Here is a 13,169-nt window from a genome sequence, read left to right as displayed (position 1 = left end):
TATTGGGGGGTAGGGGGCTACCCTGGACCTAACACTAACGGCCCTGACACTTTTTACAGTTACAACTGACACTAAATGCAGTGATCAGTAAATAAATGATCACTGCAATCAGTGACACTGTGACTGTGAGGGTGGGGGGGGTGATCGGGGGGGTGATCAGGGGGTGACTGGGGGTGAAAGTGTGCCTATGTGTACCTACATGTCAGTGTAGTGTTGGTGCACTTACTAGGATGTCTTCTCTACTTGCCGTCCGGTCAAAAAGACCGCCCCGAGGAGAGTGACATCACTTCCTCCTGCCTGTGTTTACACTACACAGGCAGGGGAAGCTTCTCATTCGCCAGGAGCGATCGTGAGGGGATGGCCAGAAACCAACGGCCATCCCCTCATCCTGGATCGCTCCTGAAGCGAAAAGGACTGCCGCAGCCAGCGGAAGGGGGTCCGATCGGACTCCCCACCCGCTGGAAGGCAGGCACGTACGGGCACGTGCTTGTGCCTGTCCGGGCCATTTTGCCGATGTATTTTTACATACGGCGGTCCTAAATTAGTTAAGGTTTATTAAGCACTAGAGCACTTTATTGTTATCATGTAAGGTTTATTATATTCAGCGCTCCCTTATCACTTACAACCAGGCCCGGACTGGCCATAGGGCATACTGGGCATTTGCTGTACGCGCACGTAAGGCTGCGGCTGACGATCGCTAGGCAACGGGACGCTGCCAGGGCAGGTGCCGATGATGAAATGAAACCGGATGACGCCAGGCAGATTACTTTATTCTTCACTTTGAATGGACGTAAACGTGAGAAGTCAAGCCAATTCAGAGTGTATACAAGGAAAGGAGACGCAAGGAAGGAAAACAGGTAAATGAGAAAAGGCAGTCCGGGGAGTAATGGAGGACACAGGAGGAAAGTGTAAATAAATAAAGATAAATGACGGCAAAAAGGAGATAAGAAAGGGGGAAGAAGAGGGGAAGGTGGGAAGAAGAACAGATAGAAAAAAAGGGGGGATATATAAAAAAAACAGAGAGAAAAAAAAGAGACAGAGGACAGGAAAATAAGAGAAAAATACGAGTGAAAAATAAAAAAGAAGAGAAATGAGAATAGTAAAAAAGGAAGAAATGAGTGGGAAAAATAGACAAATTAAGAGGATAAGGTGAAACTGAAAAAATGTTGGAAAATTAACTTTAACCCCTTCCCGCCGAGCGTACGCAGATCTGCGTACTCGGCTTCCGGGGGGTATACCGGGATGATGCCCGCACCTGCAGGCATCATCCCGGTACCGTTTTTTGCAGCGGGCGATTGGCTATCCAGGCATAACAACCGATGCGGCTAAAAGCCGCTCGGCTGTTATGCCGGAGGAGCGGGAGGGGACGTCCCCCCCTCCCGCCGCCTCTCGCCGCTGTTACCGGTGCTCCCGCTCGATCGGGAGCACCGATTCCCTGTCCGACGCCTCCGGCTGCTGCGGAGGAACTGGAACAAAGCCGTAATCGGCTTCGTTCCAGTCTCCTCATCGTAAACACGGAAGCGACGTCATGACGTCACTTCCCGTTTACTCGGCTGCCAATGGCGCCGGTTTTAAAAAAATATCCGGTATTCAGAATCGCCGTTTTCGGCGATCTGAATACATTGAAGTGTAAAGGAGGGGTGGGGGGTCTTTTAGACCCCCGATCCCTCCATAAAGAGTACCTGTCACCACCTATTACTGTCACAAGGGATGTTTACATTCCTTGTGACAGCAATAAAAGTGATCAATTTTTTTTTTTTTTTAAAACAATTTAGTCGTTTTAAAATAAATAAAATAAATAAAAAAAAAAAAAAAAAAATGTCAAAGCGCCCGCCGTCCCCGCGAGCTCGCGAAGCAAAGAAAACGCATACGGAAGTCGCGCCCGCGTATGTAAACGGTGTTCAAATCACACATGTGAGGTATCGCCGCGATCGTCAGAGCGAGAGCAATAATTCTAGCAGTAGACCTCCTCTGTAACGCTAACCTGGTAACCGTAAAAAAATTTTAAAGCGTCGCCTATTGAGATTTTTAGGTACCGTACTTTGTTGTCAATCTACAAGTGCGCGCAATTATAAAGTGTGACATGTTTGGTATCTATTTACTCGGCGTAACATTACGCAAAAAAATTGGGCTAATTTTACTGTTTTTTTTTTTTTTATTCATGAAAGTGTCCCTTTTCCCAAAAAGTTGCGTTTAAAACACCACTGCGCAAATACCGTGTGACATAAAATATTGCAACAATCGCCGTTTTATTCTCTAGAGCCTCTGCTAAAAAAATATATATAATGTTTGGGGGTTCCAAGTAATTTTCTAGCAAAAAATATGGATTTTAACTTGTAAACACCAAATTCCAAAAATAGGCTTAGTCATGAAAGGGTTAAAAAAAAAGTAAAGAAAATGACCTAAGTAAGAAAAAAATAAAAGTGTGAAAAAATAAAAATATTAATAAATATAAAAATAAAATAAAAATAATAAAAAATAAACATAAATATAAATAATAATAAAAAGAAAAGGAAAAAAAAAAGAAATAAAATAAAAATAAATAAAGGATAAAAATTAAAGAACACGAAGAATAAAAACCCAGAAAGAGGGAAAAAAGAAAAATAGGAAAACCTAAAATATTATAGATGAAAAAGGATGATCACAGCATTTAAAGCCAACCCCATCATTATTTGAGAGAGGGATCTACTTACATAGATCTGATCTACAGAGTGCTTGAGAGAGGGGGGTAATATGCAGATATGCCTGTGTGTCCTCTACTGGCTCTCCCACCCTTCCAACAATATCATCCTATCAGCAGAGTAGGGGGCGGGAGGAGCTGGAGATCTGCACAGAGAGCGGGAGTATTTTCACATCAACAAGTGGGTAATCACCCATTTGTTAATAGGTTCCAGATCTACAGCTCCTCCCGCGCCCTACTCTGCTGATAGGATGACATCATTGGAGGGGTGGGAGAGCCTGTAGAGGACACACAGGCTAAATCCTGCCTCTGCCCTGCCAAAGGAAGGACTGTCAAGGGGAGGCAGAGAGGGGCATGACTGCAAGGGACACTGTGATGGGGGGCTTTGATTGGTAGAGGCACTGTGATGGGGGTCTGTGATTGGTAGGGGCACTGTGATGGGGGGCTGTGATTGGTAGGGGCACTGTGATGAAAAGGGAACTGCACTGTAAAGGGGGACTGTAATCATTACAGTTTCCTTTACAGTGCTGTCCCCTTTATATCACAGTGTCACATTACAGTGCGGAGGACCGACTCCGTGATTATCCCGTCATCAACCGCCCTCGCGAACGGGTGATTGCTGAAAATTGGCTGCTCAGTCTAAATTGCCCGGGCCTGTTTTTTGTCCCAGTCCGGCCCTGCTTACAACCCACATCTCACAAAGGCAAGTTTTGCACTTTGAGGGGAGCAGCTTAGATATTATTCACACATTTTTTAATTTTGGTCTAAACGTGGGGTTTGCCATTGTCTTTTGGTTTATTCATGGAGGAGAGGGTCGCCCTATTTGTGGATGACTTGCTATTGTTCCTTCATGATGCGGGTCCCTCCCCCTCTAGGGTGCATTGCAACTCTTGAATTCCTACTCCACGGTCACAGGCCTCAAAATTAACTGGCCTCCTAAGTCCCTACTATTCCCTATAGACCCTGGAGCTCGAGACATGGCCCCACCAGACATGTCACTCCAGTGGGTAAAACAATTAAAATACTTGGGTCTGCAGGTTTCCCACAGGGCCTCAGACTACTTGTCTCTCAATCTACCCTAGTAATGTAAGAGACCAATCGGAGGCTAAAGGCATGGGAGACACTGCCGTTTGTCACTTTTGGGCAGAATCATTCTAATTAAAATTAAATCCTACCTAAATTCACTTACCGTATATACTCGAGTATAAGCCGAGATTTTCAGCCTCTTTTTTGAGGCTGAAAGTGCCCCCCTCGGCTTATACTCGAGTCATCGCTGTCTGCCCGCTCGATCAGCGTGTCGAGCAGACAGACAGCGGCCATTCTATTCTAATTCAAAAGCCGCGCCTCCGGCTCCGCCTTCGCCTGTGATAGGCGGAACACTGAATTTCCCAGCAGCCTGTGTTCCGCCTATCACGGACATCCGCTCATCCTCGTACTACGGACGAGGATGAAAGGATGGCCGTGATAGGCGGAACACAGACTGCTGGGAAATTGTGTTCCGCCTACCACAGACAGGGAGGCGCGGCATTTGAACAGGAAAATGGGCGCCGACGAAGAGCGGTGATCCTGGGACGGGACCGGACGGAGGCTCGGCTCGGCTCGGGACGGGACGGGACCGGACGGAGTCTCGGGACGGGACGGGACCGGACCGGACGGAGGCTCGGCTCGGGACGGGACGGGACCGGACGGAGGCTCGGGACCGGACGGAGGCTGGGGACACAGGTAGGCTGGACACACAAGGCCTCACACACACACACACACACACACACACACACACACACACACACACACACACACACACACACACACACACACACACATGGATGGACACACACACACACACACATGGATGGACACACACACAGGGATGGATGGATGGATGGATGGACGGACACACACACAGGGATGGATGGATGGATGGACACACACACACACACAGGGATGGATGGATGGATGGACACACACACACACAGGGATGGATGGATGGATGGACACACACACAGGGATGGATGGATGGATGGACACACACACAGGGATGGACAGGCATATCTCACCCTCGGCTTATACACGAGTCAATAGGTTTCCCAGTTTTTTGGGGGTAAATTGGGGGCCTCGGCTTATACTCGGGTCGGCCTATACTCGAGTATATACGGTACTTAATTTGCCATTGTCCCTTTTGGATCCCAAAGTCATTTTTTAATTGGCTCAATCAAGTTTTTTCCTCTTTTCTCTGGGGGGCTAGTTTCCAGAAATAAAAACTGACCACCTTGATGCACCCTACTAATCAAGGGGGCCTGGCTTTCCCCGATAGTCCTCAATATTTCCTTGCTACACAGCTGGTGACAGCAGCTGGGTGGTTTTCCTCCGACCATTCCAATACTTCTGCCATGTTGGAGGCGGCGGTGGTTTCTTCCCTTGAAGCACTACAGCTCCTATTGTTCAGAGGCCTGAAGGCCCTTTACATGCTTACTCCATCAATGCTTACTACCATTAGAGCCTGGACAGTGGGACTCGGGTATGAACACCTGACGGAGGGTACCCACTAGCCTAATTCTCCGCTATGGCTAAACCCATCCATGCCCCATTTTTATATGCTACCTGAACAGGGCGTATGAGCCAAACATACCATGAAGCTAATCTCACACATTTCCTCATTTGGCTCTCTAAAATCCCTGTCTCAATTGTTCTCTGATTTCAATGTTCCCCTGCCTTATTCATTTTGATATCTGCAGTTCTCCCATGCCTTTCTCAGTCAATTCCACATGGGTCCCTTACAGTGGCTCAATCCACCCTTGAACGAGTGCTTCCCACAGACTGTATGAAAAAAACTGCGTCATATCTATATGCCCATCTGATTACGACGTCTCTTCCCACCCTATCTAGTCTTAGAGCTAAGTGGCAGCAGGACATCCCACACCTGGATGATGATGACTGGGATGACATCTTGGATCTCCATACTTTGGTCTCTTCACAGGACAAACTGATACCATTTAAATTGTCCATAGGACTTATTTTACACCCTCCAGATTGATGTTATGATGCATTCTCATCTTTCAGAGTGTTGGAGATTTGACCACTCCCAGGGTGATTTTGCCCACATTTTCTGGTCCTGCCTGGTTATCACTAGGTTTTAGTAAGAGGTGTTGTCTGTTATCAATATGGCATCATTAACTAAAATACCCCTCTCTATGGAGATCTGTATATTGGGTGTAATAGAAAACCTGATTCTTACTGTTGCAGAAAACACTTGTTGGTCTCCTTCTTTTCAATGCCAGGAAAGCTGTTTTGCTGCATTGGAAGAGGCCGGTCTCCCTTCTATCCCCTTCTGGAAAAGCTTAATAAATAATAGTCTCCCACTCTATAGGGATACCTATTTGAACAGGGGATGTCCTAAGCCCCTGTAAACACGGTCGGAGATTTCCACAACCAAATCCGTCGGATTTTGCCTGTCGGATTTTGTCCGTCGGATCTTGTCCGAAACTGTTGCATACACACGGTCGGGCCAAGTTGGCGAAAAATCAGATCTTTCAGAACGTGATGACATAATTTCGTTACGATGGGACTACGTTCAGGCTAGTAGCCAATAGCTTTGATGTAGGAATTTGATCTGAGCATGCGTGGCACTTGGTCCGATGAAAATGCTCTACACATGATCGGATTAGGTCCGTCCGGCCCAGTTGGTCGGGAAATATTTCCAACATGTTGGAAAATTGGGTCGGACGGAAATTCGGACAGAATCAGTCTGATGCATACCACACACAGTCGGATTATCCGACGACACGTTCCGATAAGACGCAATCCGACAGATTATCCGACCGTGTGTACAAGGGCTAAGAAGTATTATCAGGTTTGGTCAAAATGGTTAGCTGATCCTGCCACGGTTAGCTGATTGGTTGATACACTGCCACAGTCACATCTTCCCTGAGTTATTCCTTTCCCAAACTAGGATGGGGCCACTCACGGAGTGCTAGCTCACATCCAGTGATGCTGTTATATTGTATTATATGTTCTTATTTGATAGATAAGCACCGGTCAGGTAAGAGGCGTACAGTGGTGCTTATATATGTACTGTAGATAAAATAAACTAGTTTATTAGTGAAGTATATAATGGTTTAGTTCAATGATCTCATCAAAATACAATTTTAATTATAATATATCATTGATTTCCCAAAGGATTTGTCAATGGATTTCCATCACTAGGAAAGCTATAATAGCTATTGGATTTTCAGTACCCAGCAAGGTAAGATAACATTACTTTTTCAGTACATGTTTGTGATTTATGTAATATTGTAATGTTTTTATTAAATTATAATTAATGTAATAATTTTTTTAGAGATGAATGTGGCACATCATAATTATTGTCCAAAAACTCTTCTATTCTTAGCTATAACTATGTTTTAAAATTTTACGGCGATGGTTTTAAGTGTTGGTTCACCTTTACAAGAAAAAAAAAAAAGTTGACTTATCACTTCAAACTCTTAAAAGCCTAAACATTTATACCGTAATGCATGTAATGCATTAAGCTAAACACGTTTTATACAGCTGTATCTCCCCTAACCAACCATTATACTTACTTGAGCCATCACTTGATCCAGTGCAGTGTCCATCTGCATATCTGCAGCAGCACTCTCCCCTCATTTTCTGGTCTCACAGACTTTGATTAGGCAGTGGGAGCCATTGCTTCCTGTTGCTGTCAGTCAAATTTAGTGACAAGGGAGCGAGGGGTGGGTCAAAGATGTGCTGTTTGTGTCTAAGGACGCAGGCAGCGTGGCTCTGGAACAAGTCTGTGAGTGTAATCAAAATCATAGGCAGAGGAGCGAGGAGCACCAGCAGGGGACCCAAGAAGAGGCTGTTCGGGGCTACTTTTATGCAATTCAAATGCATAAAGCAGATAAGTATATCATGTTTGTTATAAAAAAAATGAATGTAAATAAATGTAGTCACTTTAATAATTCTTTATATATTCAAAATAATATTTAAATAAAATATTGTACAAAATATTTTTTTTTCTTTTCTCAGAATACCGGGCTGTTTTGTTCCTGAATGTTTTTAAGAATTTATAATTTATATTGTATCTGGTTCACTTTCAATGGCTGCTGGTGACATCAAAATGGATTGGATTTCAAGATGCAGCTAAGAGCCTGAAAATATAGCCCCATTTCTTGTCCAGAAAAACCTGATATGCTCCAAAGATATCTATCACAATTCAATAGAGGAACTTTTTTTGTTTTATAATATTTTATTTGATATGTGTATAATATTTTTCATCAATTTCTTGAAAATTAGAATTCATATTAGGAACTGTAAAAGATGTAATGCATTTTACATGTTTTAAATATATTTTACTGTTTTAGTGACAGGATAATTGTGCACCACCTATTTAAAAATTAGGAACGTTTAGAAAAAAAAATGGTGTAATAATTAGTACTTTTGTCTAAAAACAGATAATGTCACAAACAATACAGTTATCACAACTAGAATTCTAAATAATAAATGAATTAAATCTCTATGTACAAATGTTGTTGTTGCTTTGATTGCATTAGGTGGGTTTTAATTTACACTACACAACTTTGTGAGTTTATTACAAACTATTTTCTTAAACATAATTTTCTTTTGTTTTTAATTAGATTTTTGTTGATTTTTCAAAAATGTATACAGATCTGGGTAAAAAAATTGTTCCTTTTTTTATTTAACATGTCAGTGCAAAAATGTATATCTTATCAATGGGATGGAAAATAATGCATAAAAATTATCAGGTATTTATAATACGATTAAAAATGACAAGTTGAATTTTTTTTTTTATTATTATCAATGAAGTAATACATACACATGTACACTATATTACCAAAAGTATTGGGATGCCTGCCTTTATACACACATGAACTTTAATGGCATCCCAGTCTTAGTCCGTAGGGTTTAATATTGAGTTGGCCCACTCTTTGCAGCTATAACAGCTTCAACTCTTCTGGCAAGCCTGACCACAAGAATTAGGGGTGTGTCTATGGGAATGTTTGACCAATCTTCCAGAAGCGCATTTGTGAGGTCAGTCACTGATGTGGATGAGGAGGCCTAGCTCGCAGTCTCCACTCTAATTCATCCCAAAGGTGTTCTACTGGGTTGAGGTCAGGACTCTGTGCAGGCCAGTCAGGTTCCTCCACCACAAACTCTCTCATCCACATCATTTTGTGGAAGGGGGATTATGGTGTGTTTTTCTCTTCTTCAGGGGTTGGGCTTGGCCCCTTAGTTCCTGTGAAGGGAACTCTTAAGGCGTCAGCATTGCAAGACATTTTGGACAATGTCATTCTCCCAACTATGTGGCAACAGCTTGGGGATGGTCCCTTCCTGTTCCAACATGACTGTGCACCAGTGCACAAAGCAAGGTCCGTAAAGAGGGATGAGCAAGCTTGGGGTGAAGGAACTTGACTGGCCTGCACAGAGTCCTTACCTCAACCCGATAGAACACCTTTAAGATGAATTAGAGCAGAGACTGCCAGCCAGACCTTCCCATCCAAGTCAGTGCCTGACCTCACAAATGTGCTTCCGGGAGAATAGTCAAACATTCCCATAGACACACTCCTAAACCTTGTGTACAGCCTTCCCAGAAGAGTTGAAGCTAGTATAGCTGCAAAGGGTGGGCCAACTCAATATTGAACCCTACAGACTAGGACTGGGATGACATTAAAGTTCATGTGTGTATAAAGGCAGGTACCCCAATACTTTTGATAATATAGTGTATGTAAAGAACAAGATTATTCAATTTATTTTATTTATAATACTATAATAATATAGTAATATAATACTATAATAATAATACTATGCATGTAAAACATAAAAACATCTCAAAATATAACAGCAACACTATCACAACATTATAACAATTTTGACAACTAACCCTTAAATATATATATTTATTAGTCCATAGCCTTATCACTAGCAAAAAAATCACTATGCCAGTGGAGGCCTGTATATTGCCCATATGGGTTTGGAAATGATATAGGTATCCAAATGGCACATGAAGGTTCTCCTTTTTTTCCTAAGAAGCCATGGATCATGTGAATAAATTAACAATATGCCCCTTTCTTGTACATATAGAAAAAGAGTGATTATTCATAAATGAGCAAGATATTATGCCTATTTTAACCACTTACAGACCGGAAGATTTGGCTGCTTAATGACAGGCCATTTTGTGCAAAATACAGTGCTGCATCAATTTAACTGACAATTGCGCAGTCATACGATGTTGTACCGAAACAAAACTGATGTTCTTTTTTTTCCCCTCAAATAGAGCTTTCTTTTGGTGGTATTTCATCACCTCTGTGGTTTTAATTTTTTTGCGCTATAAACAAAAAAAAGTGAAAATTTTTGAAAAGAAAAAAATATATTTTTAACTTTTTGCTATAATAAATATCTCCAAAATGTTCTTCTACATACATATTTTTGGTAAAAAAAAAAATCGCAATAAGCGTATATTGATTAGTTTGCGCAAAAGCTATAGCGTCTCCAAACTATGGGAAAGATTTATGACATTTTTCTGGCTTTTTTTTTTTTTTTTTTACTAGTAATGGCGGTGATCTGCAATTTTTAGCGGTACTGCAACATTGCGGAGGACAGATCGGACACTTTTGACACATTTTTGGGACCATTGACATCTAAACAGTGATCAGTGCTATAAAAATGTACTGTTTACTGTGTAAATGTCACTAGCAGAGGGTAACACTAGGGGGCGATTAAGGGATTAATCCCTAGTTAGTGTTTCTAACTGTGGGGGGATAGGACTGACTAAGGGAGGAGACATATCGTTGTTCCTACTTAGAAGGAACAAACAATATGTCTCCTCTCCCCTGACCGAACAGGGATTTGTGTGTTTACACAACCAAATCCCTGTTCCTGCTCTCATGCATGCGATAGCGGATAGCCTGCGGCGATCGCGCCCGCCGTCCGTGTGCATTGGTTTCCCTGTCGTGCAGTGGACTCACGTGCGCGCCTCTGGCAGTGCGCACCTGCTATCGCTCTTAAAGGGTATAGATGTACCCATACGGCGATTCATGGGATCAAACCACTTTGCTGCCGTAAATTTCGGCATGAGTCAGTCGGCAAGTGGGTAAAGCATTTATCCAAACTAGATTATCCATTTCTAAGATAACTATTGCCCAGGAGTGCAATTTGTTATTGGTTACCGATAGCTGTATTTGATAGGTTAGATGTAATTTGAACGCACAGTCAGCAAACACAGAGCTCAAAAAGATCCCCCAGACAGTTATGCATATATGCCACATGTGGACATTAAAGCAAGATCTTTCAACAATGCATAGTAATACACACATGTTGAATAGTGGCAAGTTTAAATATGTTTGATTACTTTTGAGACAAATTTTTTTTTGTATAATCTCTTATTAGCAATTTTGCAAATACATACCAATAAAAGAAAAAGAAAAAAAGGAATACAGACATAAAAAAGGTACAATAAAGTGAGGTCTGGTCGAAGCAATAGGTCCAAGAGACCTCAGATACATACATGTAAACAGAATACAACATTAATGTAGCTACAAGAGGACTGCAGGGGTAAATCTCCATAACCAATACTTGTCAGAATATTAATAATCATTGACCTCAAAATTGAAAGAGATGTTCTAGAAAGAATAACATAAAGAAGCAAAAAAAAAAAAAAACACATATACTGTACATATTGTGGAATGGTCAACTGGGTATACAAGGATCAAAATATTTAAATGCAGTCGAAGCAGCCTAGTATCAGCCTGTAGATGTTGCTGATTCACAAGGAGTCGTGTTCACCCAAAGGGGTGTTGCAAACTAAGTGGGGAGAGCAGTACCTGAAAAAAACACCCAATTTAACGGGATTTAGGTCACCTGCTGCTCGGGTTGATTTTGTTCTATGTTGTCTATTTCAAGTGAATACTAAATCCCCCCCAATATTGTGAAATTGTTCCTGTATAGGCTTAGCAGTAAGAACCCATCTCTCTGCTTCCATGACGCCCTCCACCTCCCGATTCCAGTACTGCAGTGTTGGACACTGGGACCACTTCAAAAATGTGGGTATGAGGCTTTTTAACGCATTCAAAAAATGTGGCATAACGCTATTTTTGTACGACTTAAGGGAGGAGGGGGTAGCGTGGAAGAAACAGTGGAGGGGAGAGAATTATATTGGTTTTCCAAATCCAAGGAAAGATATCATTCCAAAATTCTTGAATGTTGGGGCAGTGCCACAAGAGGTGCATGGTTGTGCCCTCCTGGGCACCTTTTGAAGCTATCTTCACTTCTACAGTATAGACCATTGTTGTTCATCCTTTATAAGTCATGTTGTCCTTTTAAAAGCCTTTTCTCTTTCAATTCACTCAAATAGAAGGGTTTGCTAACATACAAGGCTGGTCACAGATTAATTTTATTTTGTTTACACAGTGTATTAAATGCAGAAAAAAAAGAGCCAATTCTTCCATCCACAGATTCACAATAAATAAGAAAATCCTCACTACTGTGTCATTATATTATGACAATGGGGAGAATTTGTCAACATAAGAATAAACGGATCAGTGCTGATATCTATTGTCTGCAATGAAAATCACACAGAAAAATAAGAGCAGTTGAACAGAAGTCGATCAGTATACTGATTTCTGTTCAAAAAGACTGAGCCACATGGATACAATTTGTGCACAGACTTGCCTTATAATTCTTTGCCACTTACTACTGAGATAAAAAAAACACTTACTGCTGAACTTGTATTTACTTTACTTATCTCAAACTGATGCATCAAATAAAGCATTCCGGGCTCATTATGAAGCTACACAGAGTTCATAATTCAGTAGTAATTAAACCTCTGTCTTGGAGTACAGTTATTATCAACTTCTATAACCATATGAAAAAGGTGGGCGGGGGACGACTTAGTGGGACTTTATATGAAACGTATGTGAATATGTCGCCATCCCTGATTCAGTAAAAACAAAAAGGAAATAAAAAGGGACTTTATATGAGGTATATGCGGCAACAGAAGTGCAGCCAATATAAAAAAAACGTTTATTGCTAAATAATGATTACATAACATCAGAAAAAAATGCACTGATAGGTTTGTGTCCATAAGGACAACATGTAACAAACATTGTATGTAAAAAATGGCAACAACAATAAATGATACATTGTATAACAAATATATGACCGCTGCATCAAGATAATACATTATTGGGTAAACAGTCATCCTAGATGACACGGACCACCTCAGAAACAGTATAAAGATAAAATCTGTATATATAAAACTGGTTAAACCATCCAATGAAGATGAGGTGCATCGAATAATCCATAGGCGTTTTGTGCTTTTTATCCACTCATCAGGGGCAAGTGCATTAAATATCTGTGAAAAAAACACAAATATATATAAAAAAATGTAAAATATTATTGTATAAAACAATCTAGCCAGGGTGCCTGACAAAAATGAATACTAACCAAAGGGAAGGCAGATCAGTGGAGACAAAGCAATAAA

At 41.5% G+C, this 13,169-nt stretch overlaps 1 protein-coding gene across 1 annotated transcript in view; it reads left to right on the top strand.

Moving 5' to 3' along the window:
• LOC143986719 (IgGFc-binding protein-like) overlaps positions 1-8,197 on the top strand; it is a 132,211-nt gene extending 124,014 nt beyond the window's left edge. The window contains exons 35-36 of the mRNA XM_077485124.1: positions 6,854-6,920; positions 7,700-8,197. Of these exons, the coding sequence (XP_077341250.1) occupies positions 6,854-6,891 (38 nt within the window). The 3' untranslated portion in view covers positions 6,892-6,920; positions 7,700-8,197. The remainder of the gene's footprint in view (positions 1-6,853; positions 6,921-7,699) is intronic.
• Positions 8,198-13,169: the final 4,972 nt, after the last annotated feature.

Source organism: Lithobates pipiens, unplaced genomic scaffold (assembly GCF_037356315.1).
Source record: "Lithobates pipiens isolate NorthernLeopardFrog02 unplaced genomic scaffold, aLitPip1_a1.2 Scaffold_18, whole genome shotgun sequence".
NCBI classification, from domain to species: Eukaryota; Metazoa; Chordata; class Amphibia; order Anura; family Ranidae; genus Lithobates; species Lithobates pipiens.
The sequence above is the reverse complement of the archived record's forward strand: the minus strand, read 5'-3'. Positions and strand labels throughout refer to the sequence as shown.